An 18,297-nucleotide genomic window follows, 5' to 3' on the forward strand; every position below is an offset into this window, starting at 1 on the left:
GGGACTTCCACCCCGAAGCCCTGCCCCAACTCGGCGTCTTCCCCCCACCCCTGGCCGCTCGCATGGAGAGGAGGGGGCAGAGAGGAAAGGGCATTGGACAGGTCTGGGGGAGAGGGCACAGAGGAGTGAGCAGCGGGTGAGGAGAAGGGGTGGAGAGGATCAAGCAGTGGGCAGAGGGGAGTGAACAGAAGAGGTGAGTCAGAGAGGGGGCAGAGAGGAGTGATTGGGGGTGAGGGCCCCGGTCCAGGTTCCGGGACCCCTTCTGAATGTGGGCCTGGCACCACGCTGCCATTGTAAACCCAGTACTAGTCACTGGCTCTGATCTATCTGGATGGGAAGCATGGGTGGCAGGTACCATAGGCTGGGGGAGGCTGTGCCTCCCCAAACAGCCAGGCCTGGCGCTGCCCACACCCAGCCCCCAGGCTCCCCCCTTCCCTGGTGCAGCTCCAGTGCCCCTGTGCAGTGGCCCCGGCTCAGGCTGTGACCGTGCCGCCTGCCCTCCTGGCACTCCGGGGCTAGGGAGGCTGTGGCCACGTGCCACTCACCTCCATGATCCTCTGGGGCGGAGGAGGCTGGGGCCACGCTGCCTGCCCTCCCAATGCTCTGGGGCTGGGGGGAGCTGCAGCCATGCACTGCCCGCCCTCCCGGTGCTCTGGGACTGTGGGCCTAGCCTGGGGCAGGGGCTGGTAGTGGCAGTGGGGGGGATGCTCTGGGCTCCAGTGGGGTGTGTGTGCATGGAAGAGGCGGGGCCTCAGGTGTAAGGGGCGGGGCGAGAGGCTAGCCTCCCCCAGCCTGCTGTTCAGGAGCCGCCCATGATGGGAAGGTTGGAGGCAGGGGATTCTGCTGAACGGACGCTGGGGGCTAGTCTGCACAGAAGTGCTACGTGCTCTCTCCCGTCGGCATAATAAATCCATCTCCACGAGCGGCGGTAGCTATGCTGGTGAGGGAAGTTCTCCTGCCAACATAGCGCTGTCCACTCTGGGTCAGTGTAACTTATGTTCCTTGGGGGAGGGGGTTATTCACACCCCTGAGTGATGTAAGTTATAGCCTAGTAAGTGGCAGTGTAGACAAGGCATAGGACTTGGAGTTCTGGAAGGTTTAATTTCCAGGTGGGAATTCTCCAGAAACTCATAGCATTGAATGTGAGATCTGGATTCCAGCTGATTTCCAGGGTCCTCTCTGTCCCCCTCCATCCCCTATCCTAGCATCTCTCAACCTGGTGACTTCCCTTGTGGTAAAAGTTCTGTATATGGACGGCAAACGGCAACTCCACCTCGGGGTCCCACTGCGGTAACGCCAGGATCCCTGACACCACCAGCCAGGTGACGGAGACACAGCCAGGCTGTTAGCTTCTCCGTCCGCTGCTCTCACTGAGGGGTTTTGCCTCAAGTCAGGGCCACAAAAGAGGAGGAATCACTTCCCTAATTCACTTTACTTCAGAATCCCAGTTCACTCTTCCTTGCCAGGGAGCGGGCAGGAAACTGACAGACCCCCCAGATCTGAATCCTCTATTACTGAGGAGCTTTGGAAGAAGGACCCCCCCAATCTGGGGTCTTAGGGGCATCTGAGGCTGTACAGAGCTCTGAGACATCACAAGAACCATTCCACCCCCCAGCATCTTTGCCCCTCACTATGTGCTCCACACCCTCAGCAGGGCAGCCCCAAGCTGAACTGGCTCTACAGGCTGAATTTCACTCTCACCCAAGAGCTCCCGGCTCCTTTCCACCAGGAATTGTTATTATTAGGGCTGTCAATGAATCACCGTTAACTCAAGTGATTAACTCAAAACAAATGAACTCAATTAAAAAAATGAATCGTGATTCATCACAGTTTTAATCGCACTGTTAAAGAATAATAGAATACCAATGAAAATGTATTTTTGGATATTTTTCTGCATTTTCAAATATATTGATTTCAGTTACAACACAGAATACAAAGTGTACACAGCTCACTTTCCTATTTTTTATTACAAATATTTGCACCATAAAAATGATAAACAAAAGAAATAGTATTTTTGAGTTCATCTCATACAAGTACTATAGTAGTGAGCTGTAGCTCACGAAAGCTTATGCTCAAATAAATTGGTTAGTCTCTAAGGTGCCACAAGTCCTCCTTTTCTTAGTACGATCTCTTTATCGTGAAAGTGCAACTTACAAATGTAGATTTTTTTAACATAACTGCACTCAAAAACAAAACAATGTAAAACAAGTCCACTCAGTCCTACTTCTTGTTCAGCCAATCACTAAGACAAACAAGTTTTTTACATTTACGGGAGATAATGTCACCTGCTTCTTATTTACAGCGTCACCTGAAATTGAGAACAGCGTCCACATGGCACTTTTGTAGCTGGCATTGCAAGGTATTTACATGGCAGATGTGCTAAACATTTGTATGCCCCTACATGCTTCAACCACCATTCCAGAGGACATGCTTCCATGCTGATGATGCTAGTTAACAAAATAATGTGTTAATTAAATTTGTGACTGAACTCCTTGGGGGAGAATTGTATGCCTCCTGCTCCTTGGTTTTATCCCCATTCCACCATATATTTAGTGTTTTGGCCGTCTTGGATGGCGACCCAGCATATGTTGTCTGATTTAAGAACACTTTCATTGCAGATCTGACAAAACGCAAAGAAGGTACCAGTATGAGATTTCTAAAGATAGCTACAGCACGAGACCCAAGGTTTAAGCATCTGAAGTGCCTTCCAAAATCTGAGAGGGACGAGGTGTGGAGCATGCTGTCAGAAGTGTTAAAAGAGGAACACTCCGATTCAGAAACTACAGAACCCGAACCACCAAAAACGAAAATCAACCTTCTGCTGGTGGCATCTGACTTAGAGGATGAAAATGAACATGCGTCGGTCCGCACTGCTGTGGATCGCTATTAAGCAGAACCCATCACTGGCATTGGTAGTGTAGACATCGCCTCAGACTCGGTGCTTGCCAGTGGGGAAGTGTCACCTCTAGAGATACCCAGGGCTGGTGTGGAATCGTCCCAGGCTACTGGGTCGGGGCTCGAGCAGGGTCTGTGTGGTGTTGTTGAAAAGGAGCCCCTAGATATTGAACCCGGGCCGTGTTGCTGCCGACTGCAACTGGCAGAAGGGTTGCAGAAAGAAGCAAGGGAGAGGAGCACCAATGAATGTGTGCAATTATTCAGTGAGGCAGGGGCCTGGCGAGAAGGAGACACCTCTGCCCTTGGGCGATTGGGGGATTTGTGATGTCCTGGGCCATGGAGATCCAGGCCCACAGCACTGGGATGATCAGCCCAGAGATGGGGCAGTACATGGAGCCGGGCAGATTTGGGAATTGGGAACCCCTCTCCCCAGGTATTTCCCCTGCAGGCTTTTTTCAGTGTCCCTCTCTCCCCTTTCCCTGTGTAGCCCAGTGGTTCTCAAACTTTTTGAATTGGTGACCCCGTTCACAAAGCAAGCCACCCAGTGCGCCCCCCCTTATAAATTCAAACCACATATTTTATATTTAACGTTATTTTAAATGCTTAATGCATACCCTGATTCTTTACAATGGATTGACCTTCTCTCACCACTTTTATATTAACCCTAAAACACACTTTGATTGAATTACCGGGATAAGCAGAAAAGGGGTTTTCAGAGAGTTGCTGTTTAATCCTGGGGGTGCGAAGCCATTTCTCAAGATCACTTTTCACAGCAGACTTTGTGCTCCCTTGCCCCCCTCACTTCTGCGCTGCTGCCCCCCCTGCAGAGCTGGGCAGCTTGTGACCCCCCCCCATAATAACCCCACCCCCCACCCCCACGGGCTGTAGCCCCCAGTCTGAGAACTCCTGGTCTGCCCCCGTCCCCCTCTGGCCGGGACACCCGCCCCCTGCCCCGTTCCCGGGGGGCACGTGCTCTCCCGGCGCTGGACCGGCCCCTCCCGAGGGCAGCCAGAGCCGGGGGGTGGCGGGGAGGCCAGCGGCGCAGGGGGGCAGGGAGGGGCCGCTTGTGCGGAGTCGCCCCCCCAGCTCAGCAGAGCCCGGGGCTGTTGGGGGGGGGCGAGTCCCCAGCCCGGGGGGGGCTGCCGGGCACAGGAAGGGGCTGGCGCCGCCGGGAGCGGTGGGTGCCGGGAGGAAGGAGGCCGGAGGTGGGGAGAACAAAGACCCGAGAGCGCCGGAGCCCGCGGGGGCCGCTGCTCCGAGCCCGGCCGCTGCTGCTCCGCGGGGAGCCGGGGGCTGAGCGGGCTCGGGGCGGGGGGCCCGGCCGGGGCCGCCTCCCCCGGCGAGAAGCCCCCGGGCGCTGCTGGCGGCGGCTCCCGAGCGGAGACTCCAGGTGAGAGAGACCCTGGGGCCGGGCGGGGCCCGGACTCTGCGCCGCGCCCGGCCCCGCCCCCGCCCCCGCCCCGGGCGCCCGGGGGCCCAGAGCCGCTGCCAGCCTCCAGGCCGGAAGGGAGCCGCCTGTCAGCCAGTCTGGCCGCTCCCCCGGCCTCTGCGGTGCCCCTACCCCGTGTGGGTCAAGCAGGTCTTCCCGCCCGGTACCCCCTTCCCCGCCCGTGCAGAGCGGGGCCAGCCCCGGGAGAGAGAGCGAGAGCCCCCGGGAATGGCATGGTGGCCACGGCTCCCCTCCAGGGGGCAGGGCGCTGGGGAGGAGGGTGTCAGGACAAATCGGGGGCTGGGGGGGGCAGATTTCCAGATCTCTGCCCGCCCCAGGCACACTCACTGCAGCATCCCTGCACAGGGTCACCTTCCTGTGAACAAGGTGAGGAGCAGAGAGAGGAAAAACCAGCCCCTGACTCTCCCTGATCCCCCTGCTGCAGGAGCGTGCTGCCCTGGGGACGGTGTCAGGGGGAATCCCCCCCCCAAGGGGCTCCTTTGGTCCTGGTCTTTTCCAGTGTTTAATTCACTCTCTGTTGCTGGGAGGGTTTGAAAATGTCTTGGTGGGTTTAGTCCTGGGGTGCGGGGGGTGACGGGAAGGACAGGGGCATGGTCTGTGCAGCAATATGGGGATTGAGCATGTTCCCAGCATGGCAGAAACTAGCATGTCTGCCTGCAGGGGAAGAGCCTGGGGGAAGCGTGATGTGAAATGAAGTAAAGCCTGTTCTGAAACCTGCACAACTGCCCTTCTCGCCCTGCCAGGCTGCAGAATGACGCCCACGTCTCGCTCCAGCTCATCCCGTCCTCCCATGGGACAGGGGAGAGAAATGGCTGCTGTGGAGCCACCTCAGGTGGGGGTGATTGGGGGGGTTCCTGGTGGGTTCCTGCTGGAGGGAGAGGGGCAGTAAATACTGAGTGGGTGGCAATGAGGTCTGCAGGGGGCAGGGACTACCCTGGGTGAAGAAAGGGAAGGGGACAGAGTGTGACAAACCTGCTGGGATTTGTTTAACCTGGGCCTAGATTCTAGGAACAAACGCTTGGGTGTTGGGGGAGAAAATTCCCTAATTTATGAAACAGGAAATAGAGAAACCAACCCCCTGGGCAGGGCTGGGAAAACTGACCAGACTTCCAGTGCTGAACCCTCAACCTGCGAGCCAGAGGCTGGTGTGACATGGAAAGGGGGCACCCACCAGGGAGGCGTAGGGAAGATGCCCCAGCCACTCACATCCAGCTGCTGGCAGTGAGGAGGGTTTTGGGATTCTGTATCAGCCTCTGGCTAGTAGGTGTGTGGCTCTCTCTTTGTGCTCTCACAGTGATGCGTCATAGAATAGAATCATAGAATATCAGGGTTGGAAGGGACCTCAGGCGTCATGGCTGTTCTCAGCAGTATGGGGATAGGATTCTGCTGACTGTCTCTCTCTCAGAGCTTCCGTTTGATTGGCTCCTCTCCCCTATGAATCGTGGGGCTGTGACTGGGGCAGCAGGTACTGACTGTTGGACTCTTTCTCTTTCAGGGGCCGGTGACCTTCGAGGAGGTGGCTGTGCATTTCACCAGGGAAGAGTGGGCTCTGCTGGACCCCGCTCAGAGAGCCCTCTACAGAGACGTCATGCAGGAGAACTATGAGAATGTGACCTCGCTGGGTAAGAATTCCTGTCCCCTCAGTTCTTAGAAGGGGAAATGAAAAGTTAACGTTCATGCCACCCCCACAATGCCACCTCTGCTCTGCCCTGTTTCAGCATCATCCCAACATGGAATCACAGAAATGGAAGGGACCTCGAGAGGTCATCTAGTCCAGTCACCTGCACTCAAGGCAGGAATAGGTATTATCTAGACCATGCCTGAGAGGTGTCTGTCCAGCCTGCTCTTAAAAATCCCCGATGATGGAAATTCCACAACTTCCCCAAGCAATTTATTTCAGTGCTTAACCACTCTGACAGTTAGGAAGTTTTTCCTAATGTCCAACCTAAACTGCCCTTGCTGCAATTTAAGCCCATTGCTTCTTGTCCTATCCTCAGAGGTTAAGAAGTACAATTTTTCGCCTTCCTCCTTGTAACAACCTTTTATTTATTTGAAAACTGTGATCATGTCCCGTCTCAGTCTTCTCTTCTCCAGACTAAACAAACCCAATTTTTTCAATCTTCCCTCATACGTCATGTTTTCTAGACCTTTAATCATTTTTGCTTTTCTTCTCTGGACTTTCTCCAATTTGTCCACATCTTTCCTGAAAGGTGGTACCCAGAACTGGACACAGTACTCCAGCTGAGGCCTAATCAGTGCGGAGTAGCGTGGAAGAATTACTTCTCGTGTCTTGCTTACAGTTCTCCTGCTAATACATCCCAGAATGATGTTTCCTTTTTTTGCAACAGCATTACACTGTTGACTCATATTTAGCTTGTGATCCACTATAACCCTCAGATCCCTTTCCGCAGTACTCCTTCCTAGGCAGTCATTTCCCATTTTGTATGTGTGCAACTGATTGTTCCTTCCTAAGTGGAGTACTTTGCGTTTGTCCTTATTGAATTTCATCCTATTTACTTCAGATCATTTCTCCAGTTTGTCCAGATCATTTTGAATTTTAATTCTATCCTCCAAAGCACTTGGAACCCCTCCCAGTTTGGTATCGTCCGCAAACTTTATAAGTGTACGATCTATGCCATTATCTAAATCGTTGATGAAGATATTGAACAGAACTGGACCCAGAACTGATCCTTGCGGAACCCCACTCGTTATGCCATTCCAGCAGGACACTGAACCACTGATAACTACTCTCTGGGAATGATTTTCCAACCAGTTATGCACCCACCTTATAGTAGCTCCATGTCAGTGACACACACACTAGCGCTCTGCCCTCCCCTGTTACAGAACGCTCTGGGAGCAGAGCAGTACAGCAGAAAGTCTAACAACTTCTCTTAGCTAAGATAATAGTCAGGTTCATCTCCATCATAGCAAACAGATGCTTCCTGCCCCTGGCCTGCACTCCCGTACTGAACTTCCTGCACGGAAACCATCTGAGACTTGCACAGTGTTACCACCCCTTTGCCCTCAACCTGACTTTTCCTTTTGAGTCACTGCCTTCACTTACCCCTCACTAAGCATCACAGATCACTAGACCATATGCTACCAGAGTGCTGACAATCCCCATGACACGAGCACACCCTTGGGCACCTTTACTGACAAAGCCTACAACACTCAGCACGGAAATGAGGCAGAATTGGTCCCCCAAGTTTCACACGCACCTCTCTTCAGAGCACAGCCACAGCTCTGCCCAGCTGCTCCGACCAATCCCTCCTTCATCCAGTGACAGCTACAGCTGACCCAGTGCACACAGCTGGAGGGCATGCGGAGAAATGCTGGGATTCCCGTCTGTGAACACAACACAAACACTGACAGGTTCTCTTAGTCTTTCCTCATATCGATTATAGGTTCATAGATTTTAAGGCCGATGTGATATTAGGTCATTTACTCTGATGTCCTTTATAACACAGACCATAGAATTTCCTCCCGTGACTGCTGCATTGAGCTGAATACCTGAATTCCTGTGGCAGTTTGTTAAGCTTTGCACTGCCCCACACAGAACCCTTCTCAGTGGTTCTTGCCAGCTGCAGGATTAAGGGTTGCGTGCAACTTTAAGGTTGCATTGGAGGGGTGGCGTTTACATTAACTTTTCTTTTCCTGGTTTGCAGAGATTTAAGTTTAGTCACCGTCCACACGGTGCAAGGCAGGAGACAGCACTGGGCAACCTTAACTCTGCAGTAATGTAGCTTATGAGCATTTAGTTTCCTGTTTTAAAAAATGGACACTTTTGCCACTATAGCTGTGTCTATAATTGAGCTTTTGCCAGAAGAGCTATGTTGGATGGTGTGCGTGTGTGCGTGCACTTTTTCACAGCCTTAAGCAACAGAGCTGGACTGGCAAAGCTTTTAAGAGCAAACCAGGTCAGAGTCTGCACATGGATTTTAGAGCCCTTGAAAATATGCCTCTTAACCCAGAAATGTTGGCATCAGAGGGCAAAACTTCCAAGAGGAACTCCTGCAGGATGCAAGAAAAATGCACAACACACATTGTCTGATAGGTATCAGTGCTGGGGTCTCACTCAAACTCATGGGTGGAGCTCAGGTTCAAAGGCTGCAGCATGTTCTCTTGAGCCAGTGAATTACAGTGAGGGTAGATTGCTGGAAACCCTCTGGCTGTTAAGAAGAGCCTTAGGCCTGGTCTACACTGCAGAGTTAAGTCAACATAACGCAGCTTACGTTGACCCAACTCTGTAAGCATCTACACTAAAATGTAGCACCCACCAATGTTACTTACCCATTACACCGACTTAATAACTCCACCTCCACGAGAGACATAGCCCGTATGTCTATGTAGTTAGGTCAATGCAGTGTCAGTGTAGACGCCGCGTTGCTTACGTCGACTGCTGCTGCCTTTTAGAAACCGTCCCGCAATCCCCCATGCTGGCAGTTAAATCGATACAAGTGCTCCTGGTGAGAACGTGCACCACCGACACTAGGAGGGTAGTGCGCACGTGTAAAACCGATTCAGTGACTGTGGTGGTTCTACGTCAACTTAATTCTCTAGGGTAGACTTGCCCTGAGTCTTGCTGCATTTCATGGGCCTTTCAGGCTCTCTGACTCTTCCCTTTTCCTCGTGCCAATCTGAAATTCCAATCTCTGCAGTTATTAGCTTTTTCTATACGGCTTCCCCAAGGAGGTATTGGGTGCCATGGACTAGCAGAGATAAATGCCAAGGGACTGAGATCACTTGGTGGAAAATTACAACCATAGTTTCAGCCCCAGGTTTGTGCAAGACCGTGTTATAGGAGCCAGCTGATAATGTGAAAAGCTGCTTTGGGGAGGGCTGTATCTCAGCAAACTCTTCATCCGGAAACACCCCTTTTTGGGCCATTAATCCTGCTCGGCATCCCCATGATAAGCAGAAAATTTCAAGAGATTCTTAGTAAGAAAGGGGATGTTAGACCAATTAGAATAGCTGATCGTTATACAGATGTATATTGAATGTTGAACTTTAGCTATGGTAGAACTGGTGGTCTGCTATAATAACTTCCCAAATGCGAGAAGGGTGTGGTGTGACAGTCGGGGGGGAGGGGGCAGGTGCCGAATCATTGGATAGGAGACAGTGGGAGGTTCCTTCCTTGGGAGTAGGTGATGCGGGGCTGGTGCATGAACATTACTGGGACAGGAATATGGGTCTGCAGAGTCCCGGAGGGGTGGCGGTTCTGTGCCACCACCGGGCAGCCTTGGCAGAGCTGCTGGCAATGCACATCCTGGAGACCAGTCACTGCAGGAAGTGCTGCCCACATGAGAGATGACTGGCAGCTCTTCCCATGACCTCTGATCCAGGAACCTTCCCATTTAAACCTAGAAAACCGGGAAGTCCTCTGTGCAGCAAGGCAGATCCCTGACCTGTTGCTGAGAGAGACCACGCCTTGTTCCTGGTCCCTGCGTTGTCACCCTGCTTTATGCTTCCTGGTGTTTTCAGCCAGACTCTGGCATCTGATTTTGGCTTGACCACGTAGGCCTGACCACTTATGGTTCTCCCCACTGGACCTCACTTCTCATGCCCCGGGTCCTGTTAGCAATAGACGCACTCCAACCTCTGAGCTCTCCAAAGATCTCCCTGGACTGTCCAGCCCCCTGGACACTCATCGTGTTGACACATTCGCTGCTCCCGAAGAAGCACTGCATCGCAGCTTACCAGTTACCACTCAGATCACGACGCCATTTAACTCATGGCACTCACATGTATTTCTAGTGAAAATAAGTGAAAGCTTATTTAACCAAGGATAGAGATTCAAGTGGTAGCAAGTAGAAGTCTTGGAAACAAATGGTTACACATCAAGTAAAATCATAACATGCTTTCTAGAATCTAGACTTACCTACCTAACTAGATCCTTTCATATTATAGAGCAAAACCCATGAAAGTCCCTCCAGCATTTTACAGCCAGGTTTGGCTCTGATCTTCCTGTCATGAGACAAGTCATGCTGTCAGCTTGCTTCCATGGCAGAAGATGCAGGGTGTATCTCTGCACCCGCAAATGTCCCCCCACATGCCATTGTCTTCACTCGTAACAGGATCCTGCTCTTTATTTTTTCCCTGTAAATTTTCCTCTCCAAGATTTCACAATCTCTTCAATTAGCATTTCGCTGAGTGTACAAACAGGCCCCCATTGTGAGACGTACAGTGCCCAGTATGCACCTGACTGGACAGAGAGAGAAAAGTCTGTTACCTCCTGGTGGAAAATAACCTGTTTCAGTCTTTACAAACATAATTTCCAGTATAGATACAAAACTTCTTAAATGTTCTCCTTACACATCCTCCTCCAATCGCTGCATTGGAGTGTCCTTAGAATGATCCGCCTCACCCCCATTCCAACTTTCTGTTTGTTTTCCACGGGGCTCTGTCCTTGGTCCCTTTCTTTTCTTCCTCTGCACCTTATTTCTGGGTGATCTCATCCTCACACACACATTCAGCTACCACCATCTCAGTTGCTCTTAGCTCACAGTTCTTTCTCTCTACAACTTAAATCTATTTAGTACACAATGGTTACATTTGAAAAAACATATGAGATGACCAAAACAATGATAAATGAATGATAAAATGAACTAATTGGCTCCATGAAACATGGAGACTCTTCCTTTTCCATCCCCACCTGCAAGAGCCGCAGTTTCTCTCTTCCCTGCATGCTCTTTGGATCTTTGAATTTGTCCCTCCTGAAGTTACATGGCCTGATTCTTATTTTTCACTTTCTCCTTTGGCAGAAGAATTAGTCTGTGGCTTCTGAACTATGCCATCTGATTTGCCAGCTTTCTCCACACACGCTGTTTTTTATACTCCCTCCCTTTACACCGGACTCACTAGATTCCCTAATGCCGCAGTATGTGTTTTCCTGACATCTAATGCTGCTGAGATCCTGCATTCAGTGATATCCCTGCCCTTCCTGTTCCTTACTCCACTGAACCCCACCAGCCCATGCTTACTGTTCCCAGCTTCCCCAGGTCTCTTGCATTGTCTCTGGACCTTTTTGTCAGTTAGAAGCAGTGCAAGGGAGACTTCCCCTCTGTCTGGAGTCTTCACTTTCTGGGACATGCAGTTCTATTCTCTTTGTTTTAGGAGCCTCTTTGATAATGAGTGTCTGGCTGTGTGTGCTCCCAGCAAAGATGGGAATAGTTAAATCCCTCATAAGCAGAGTGTTCTGCACCTTTGAGCACCTGGGGAGCTGGCACTGCAATTTTATTGGTTTAAAATGGACTGGGGTTAAACTAATAGAGTGTTTTTTTATGACAAATGTCCTATGAATTCACCTGATCTCCCTTATTTTCTTTCCCTTGAGCAGGGTTTTCAGTTTCCAAACCCTGTGTGATCTCCCAGTGGGAAGGAGGGGAAGAGCCGTGGGTCCTGGATCTCCATGGTTCAGAGGAAAACGAGATCCTAAGAAGTCCTTGCACAGGTGAGGAAACATGAAACCAACCCAGAAACTGTAAGTCCCTGAGAGAAACAGCTGGGATTCCCCACAAAGCCTCTGTGAGCTCAGGATAGTCCCCAGCAGGTCTTACTCCTGGCTTCCTACAGATTATGACTGACACCATGGCAGGAGCTCCCTCCCTTCCTACTGAGTGTGTGGATGGGATGTGGACAGGGCCGGCCTTAGGGAAAATGGCACCATAGGTGAACTTGCATTTTGGTGCCTCTGGCCCCCATGGGTGTGGCACCCCCACATTGCCCCTGTCCCCCATGGGCTCCCCAGGATCCCCACCCTCCCTTCCCCCCAACCCCTGCACTGTGCCCCCTTTGCCCCAAATGCCTGCTCTCCCTCCTGCACCCCAAATCCCTACACCCCCTTTATTCCTAACTTCCGCCCCCTCCTGCACCCCAGCACCTGCCCCCTCCTATGCCCCTAACCCCTGCACTGTGCCCCCTTCACCCCAACCCCTCCCCCTCCTCCTGCACCCCAGCATCTGCCCCGTCCTGTGCCCTTAACCCATGCACTGTGTCCCCTTCATCCCAACCCCTGCTCCTCCTGTGTCCTAACCCCTGCACTGTGCATACCCCTTTCACCTCAACCTCTGCACTCCCCTCCTGCGCCCCAAACCCTGCACTGTGCATACCCCCTTCACCCCAACACCTGCCCCCTCCTGTGCCCCTAACCCCTGCACTGTGTCCCCTTCAGTGCTATCCACTTCACCTCCCTCCTGAGCTCCTAACCTCTGCACTGTGCCCCCTTTGCCCCTAACCCTTGCATCCTCCAGCACCCACTTGGGGAAGCTGACCTGGATGCACAAAGCAGCTGGCATTGCTACTCACTCCCCCGCTGGACTGCTGCTCCTCCGCCCCCAACCGCCATAGGGGGCTGGGATGGGGGGAGCAAGGAGCGACATCAGGGCTTCCTACATCCAGGTCACTTTCCCTGCGGGCTGCATACGGGGAGAGCAGGAGAGCAGCAGCTCCTGATGCCTCAGCACAGCCCCGGTAGGGAAGTGACCTGGATGCAGGGAGCTCTGCTGTGTGTGTTGAAGGGAGGGTGTGAAGGGGAGTGTGTGTGTGTGTGTGCCTGAGTGAGCGCGCTGTCTCTTTAAGAAAGCACTCCAGGTCAGGAGCCTGAGCTAGGCTTGTTCAGACCCACAGATTCCCCTGTCCCATCTCCCCAGCTTAGTGGAAATTGGTTACATGGGTGGTGGGGAGGGGGACACCCTGCCATCAATCAGCCCCTGCTACCCCCCTCACAGAGCAGTCAGGAGGACACTGCCACTCCTGAGTCGCCAGGGGTGACTCCAGGGATGAATGGAGGGCAGAGGGGTGGGGGGACAGGCACCCCTACTCCAGAGCCGTCACCTGGTTCCGACGTCTGGTCATCCAGCAGCCCCCTGCAGCTTGGGTCTCGCCCCCTCCCCCACGCTGCTGCTCGCCTGCCTGCCGTGATGGCTCTGTCAGCCCAGCGAGCCCCTCGGCAGCAGGTCAGGTGGGAATCCAAACCCTGCACACAACACCCCCTTGGGCGGGCCACCCATACAGCCCACCCTAAAACCCAGCCCCAGATGTGAAACAGAATTGATCCCCTCCGCTCTCCCCTATGGGGAAGAGTTTGGGGGAATTCAGTCCCTGATTTTTATTTTCTGTCTCTCCAGCTCTTGAGTTTTCTCTCTGCCTTTCCATCCCTAACTCTGAGATTTCCCTTCTATTCTAGCAGGTGATGGGGTGGTGAGTGAGAATGAAGAGCAGAATCCCCACCAGGAAGATGCTGAGCTAGTAGAAGTGCATGGGGCATTACTGCAAAGATCCAAAGGGAATGTGTCCAGCCCCCATGAGCCGGGAACAGCTGGTGAAAGTTACCACAGACTAGAGAGAGAGCAGGGAAACCAGTCACAGAAGAAAGTGGATAAACCCATTAATTGTCAGGAAACTCACAAGGACCTCAAGGAAACTACATCTCCGGAGAAGATTCTCAGGGAAAAGAGAGAGAATACATGCAGCGAGTGTGGGAAAAACTTCAATTACCGCTCCGCCCTTATTCGACATGAGATAATCCACACAAAAGAGAAACCCTATGAATGCTGTGAGTGTGAGAAAAGCTTCAATCATACCTCAGCCCTTATTCGACATCAGCGAATACACAGAGGAGACAGACCCTATGAATGCTGTGAGTGCGGGAAAAGCTTCACTCAGAGCTCAGACCTTTCTACCCATCAGCGAATCCATACGGGGGAGAGACCCTATGAATGTGGTGAGTGCGGGAAAAGCTTCAATCATAGCTCAGCCCTTATCTCTCATCAGAGAATCCACACAGGAGAGCGACCCTATGAATGCTGTGAGTGCGGGAAAAGCTTCACTCAGAGATCAGCCCTTATCTCTCATCAGAGAATCCACACGGGAGAGCGACCCTACGAATGCTGCGAGTGCGGGAAAAGCTTCACTCGAAGCTCAAACCTTACTACGCATCAGAGGATCCACACAGGAGAGAGACCCTATGAATGCAGTGAGTGCGGGAAAAGTTTCACTGACATCTCCTCCCTTATCTCTCATCAGAGAGTCCACACTGGAGAGAAACCCTATGAATGCTGCGAGTGTGGGAAAAGCTTCTCTCAGAGCTCAACCCTTATTACACATCACAGAATCCACACAGGAGAGCGACCCTATGAATGCTGTGAGTGTGGAAAAAGCTTCACTCAGAGCTCAGGCCTTCTCTATCACCAGAGAATCCGTAAAGGAGATAAACTCCATAAAAACCTTTTCTAGAGCTGTCAGAAGATTTTTTTTCTTTAATACTTTTGACAGTTCCCAGGTAGTGACCATTAAGGCTGTTTGCATCTTTTGCACACTGTAATCCCTCAGTTCTCAAACGTGAATTGCCTACGTTTGAAGCCTGCCCATCTTTGGGGTGGATCCTGTGGTCCTTTCTATCAACTCCATTGTCCTGCGAGTCATGGGAGTGTGTGTCCTTTCTACCAGGAATGTCCACTATCCCAGATAGGGGGTGTCTTCAGCCAGCTACGTCGAGGTAAAATCTAACTGGGCCTCATCACTGTGGTTTCCATAGAGTTAGCTAGCTTGAGTTTGCTTTCCTGATGAAAAAGACAGCTATTCTTGCAGTAAAGACGTGGGCCATAGATAATGGGTGGGGTTATCTAGCACATTTCCTCCTGATCTGACCTAACCACCGTCACATTTCCACGTCTAAACAAACCTGGAGATTCACATTTATACTCTTCCTCCCAGTGCAAAGTCATCCAGTTCCTCTTTGAGGACAGATTGCCTCATTGCCAATTGTTCTCACATTACCCTGGATCGAGCTGAAAAGCAGTTATTTTGCTGATTGTTTTTCTCACTTAAAATATATTTAAATATAACAAAGAGCTGGAGCAGTGTCAGGGAAATAAGTGTCATTTCAGACTCTGTGACACTGGAAGGAGACGGGGTGACTCAGAGATTCCCTCCTTCCCCATCACCCCAGAACCTTTGCCTCGTGTCTGAGCCATGCAGAGTTCACCCCTTCATATTCCTTCACTTCCCAAAGCATCTGGTGAGGTCATCTTCTTAGCTGTCTGTGCTTGTTAATGGTGCTTGGACATCTTTGATCCTAAATCAGAGTCAGTCTGGCTGGAGATGGAAGTGTCACAGGCATGGAAGGGGATTTCAAATGGATCCCAACCACACTGCAAATCCCATTTTCTGTCTATTGGCAAAGCCATTTCTAGGCAGTTTGGCTGTTTTTTTCCCCCCATTATGAAAATTCTAAAAATTTTGTAAATAACATTAATAAGACAGACTGAGTGAAGCAGGTTTCAATGGATCATGGGGGAATCTCTCATCCTGATTCTGAGACATCAGATGTAACCTACTCTGGAATTTCCCTTCAAATGAAAATGAAAGTGTCTTCTACCTCCCTGTGATATGGGTTTTGTATCTTTCATGAAGGCTCCTTGGTCATATAACTGCATGTTGGTTTTGTTTGACGGAATGAGGCTCAGATTTATTGGTCAATTTCAGACAAATGACAATCATTTTTTACTTTAGGTTTGTTTTTTCCCTCATCCCTGCATGATGACATGGAGAAAATTCAGAAACGATCCAGGGATAGACTCGGAACTTTGAAAAATGCCCAGGTGTTTGGTTCCCAAAGCGTTTCTGACCTGGTCCCTACAGGAGGTTGCTCCTGAAGAGATCTCCTAGCTAATCCCAAAATGTGGGAAATGCTGTCTGTGATGAGGTGTATCAACCCGGCACTGGCACTCCTAGGGTTAACTTCACCCTGTGGACTGAAGAAGCCACACCCCCTCGCCCTTCCTTGGCATGGTCCGACTGGAGACAGAGTATAAAAGGGAGCAGTTCAGCTCAGCCCGGGCTGACTGAGGAGGAGAGCAAACCTGTGTTGTGGGCTCCTGCCGGGAAGCTGCTCGACCCCAGGCTGCAGAGGCCAGCCATACTGAGGCTCCTGCAGACACCCAGTCGACTGCCAAGGATGGCCAAGAAGAGACGCCGGATGCTGGGAGACTACTGATGCTGGAAGTAAGGGTGGGAAGTGGCCCAGGGAACTGGACTGTTGCAGTGAGCGATCAAGCCTGGACACAGGAGTATTGGTCCCTCAAGGCCATGGGTCAGGACCTGGTGGGGTAGGGTGGTCCCAGGTCCCTCTAGACCCTGCACTGCACCCACCACTGGAGGCGGTCACCACCTCACGACAACCTGTCTTGACCCAGGGGACAGATTTCTTCACCCCAAATCCCTGCCTTTTTATGCACCCTGCGACAGTGCCATGGGGTTGATACATCCTTTCTCATAAGGATGTAGATGTGGAGGAAACAGAAGAGGTGTTTTTGTTGAACTCACCATGTGTGGGTGCTATAACTGTGTGTAAGATGAAATCAGTGTTGAATGTGAAATGGCTGCAGAGAAATAGCTTTTTTAATAGAAACCTCATCTCTTGTATCTTACAGAGATTCTGATCCAAGGCCTGTATCTAATCCCTAACCACAACTGTACTCAAGGGTTCACTGGTGGAAAGGGGGATTAAAAGAAAACTAACATTTTTGAGAGGATTCTTTAATCATTGAGTATTTATTGTTACCAATGAAAATGAAATTAAACATGAAGTTACTCTTTAACGAGGAAGAGATTTAATTATGTGATCAACTGAATTATACTGGAAAAATAAAACTTGTATTGTTTTTCTTTTAGTTAGTAATATAGGAAATGGTGGCTAATCCTGGAAAGCTTCTTTGATGTAACTTACCCCCTTCCACCTAAAATGTCCTCATGTAAAACCTCACTCCACAGGTTGGGGTGGGGGAATGTGCCTGAGAAATAGTGTAGAGGAGAATACTGACCCAGTATAGATTTTAATGATTTGGATTTCAAATTATTTTGTTTAGCTTCAAAGTCAACTTCTATGTAGCTATGTTAGCAACAAGAAGAAGGTCAGGGAAAGTGTGGAACCCTTACTGAATGGGGAAGGCAACCTAGTGACAGATGATGTGGAAAAAAGCTGAAATACTCAATTTTTTTCATATCAGTCTTCACAGAGAAGGTCAGCTCCCAGACTACTGTACTGGGCACCACAGTATGGGGAGGAGGTGAGCAGCCCTCAGAGGTGAAAGAATAGGTTAAGGACTATTTAGAAAAGCTAGACATGCACAAGTCCATGGGTCCAGATCTAATGCATCCGAGGATGCTGAGGGAGTTGGCTGATGTGATTGCAGAGCCATTGGCCATTATCTTTGAAAACTCATGGCGATCGGGGGAGGTCCCAGATGATTGGAAAAAGGCAAATATAGTGCTCATCTTTAAAAAAGAGAAGAAGGAGAATCTGGGGAACTACAGATCAATCAGCCTCTCCTCAGTCTCTGGAAAAATCATGGAGCAGGTCCTCAAGGAAAACATTTTGAAGCACCTGAAGGAGAGGAAAGTGATCAGGAACAGTCAACATGGATTCACCAAGGGCAAGTCATGCCTGACCAACCTAATTTGCTTCTATGATGAGATCACTGGCTCTGTGGATGAGGGGAAAGCAGCAGACATGTTGTTCCTTGACTTTAGCAAAGCTTTTGACACGGTCTCCCACAGTATTCTTGCCAGCAACTTAAAGAAGTACGGGCTGGATGAATGGACTAGACGGTGGATAGAAAGCTGGCTAGATTGTCGGGCTCAACGGGTAGTGAACAATGGCTCCATGTCTAGTTGGCAGCTGATATCAAGCGAAGTGCCCCAGGGGTTGTCCTGGGGACAGTTTTGTTCAACATCTTCATAAATGATCTGGAGGATGGTGTGGATTGCACTCTCAGCAAGTTCGTGGATGACACTAAGCTGGGGGGAGTGGTAGATACACTGGAGGGTAGGGATAGGATACAGAGGGCCCTAGACAAATTAGAGGATTGGGCCAAAAGAAATCTGATGAGCTTCAACAAGGACAAGTGCAGAGTCCTGCACTTAGGATGGAAGAATCCCATGCACCACTACAG

At 50.9% G+C, this 18,297-nt stretch overlaps 1 protein-coding gene across 1 annotated transcript; it reads left to right on the forward strand.

Annotated features, from left to right (window-relative positions):
• The first annotated feature begins 4,199 nt into the window (after positions 1-4,199).
• Positions 4,200-16,982, forward strand: LOC141978981 (uncharacterized). The gene is made up of 5 exons (XM_074941421.1): positions 4,200-4,285; positions 5,089-5,177; positions 5,841-5,967; positions 11,682-11,795; positions 13,530-16,982. Exons 2-5 carry the CDS (start codon positions 5,097-5,099, stop codon positions 14,576-14,578), a joined length of 1,371 nt encoding a protein of 456 aa, XP_074797522.1. The 5' UTR covers positions 4,200-4,285; positions 5,089-5,096; the 3' UTR covers positions 14,579-16,982.
• The last annotated feature ends 1,315 nt before the right edge of the window (positions 16,983-18,297 follow it).

Source organism: Natator depressus, chromosome 28 (assembly GCF_965152275.1).
Source record: "Natator depressus isolate rNatDep1 chromosome 28, rNatDep2.hap1, whole genome shotgun sequence".
NCBI classification, from domain to species: Eukaryota; Metazoa; Chordata; order Testudines; family Cheloniidae; genus Natator; species Natator depressus.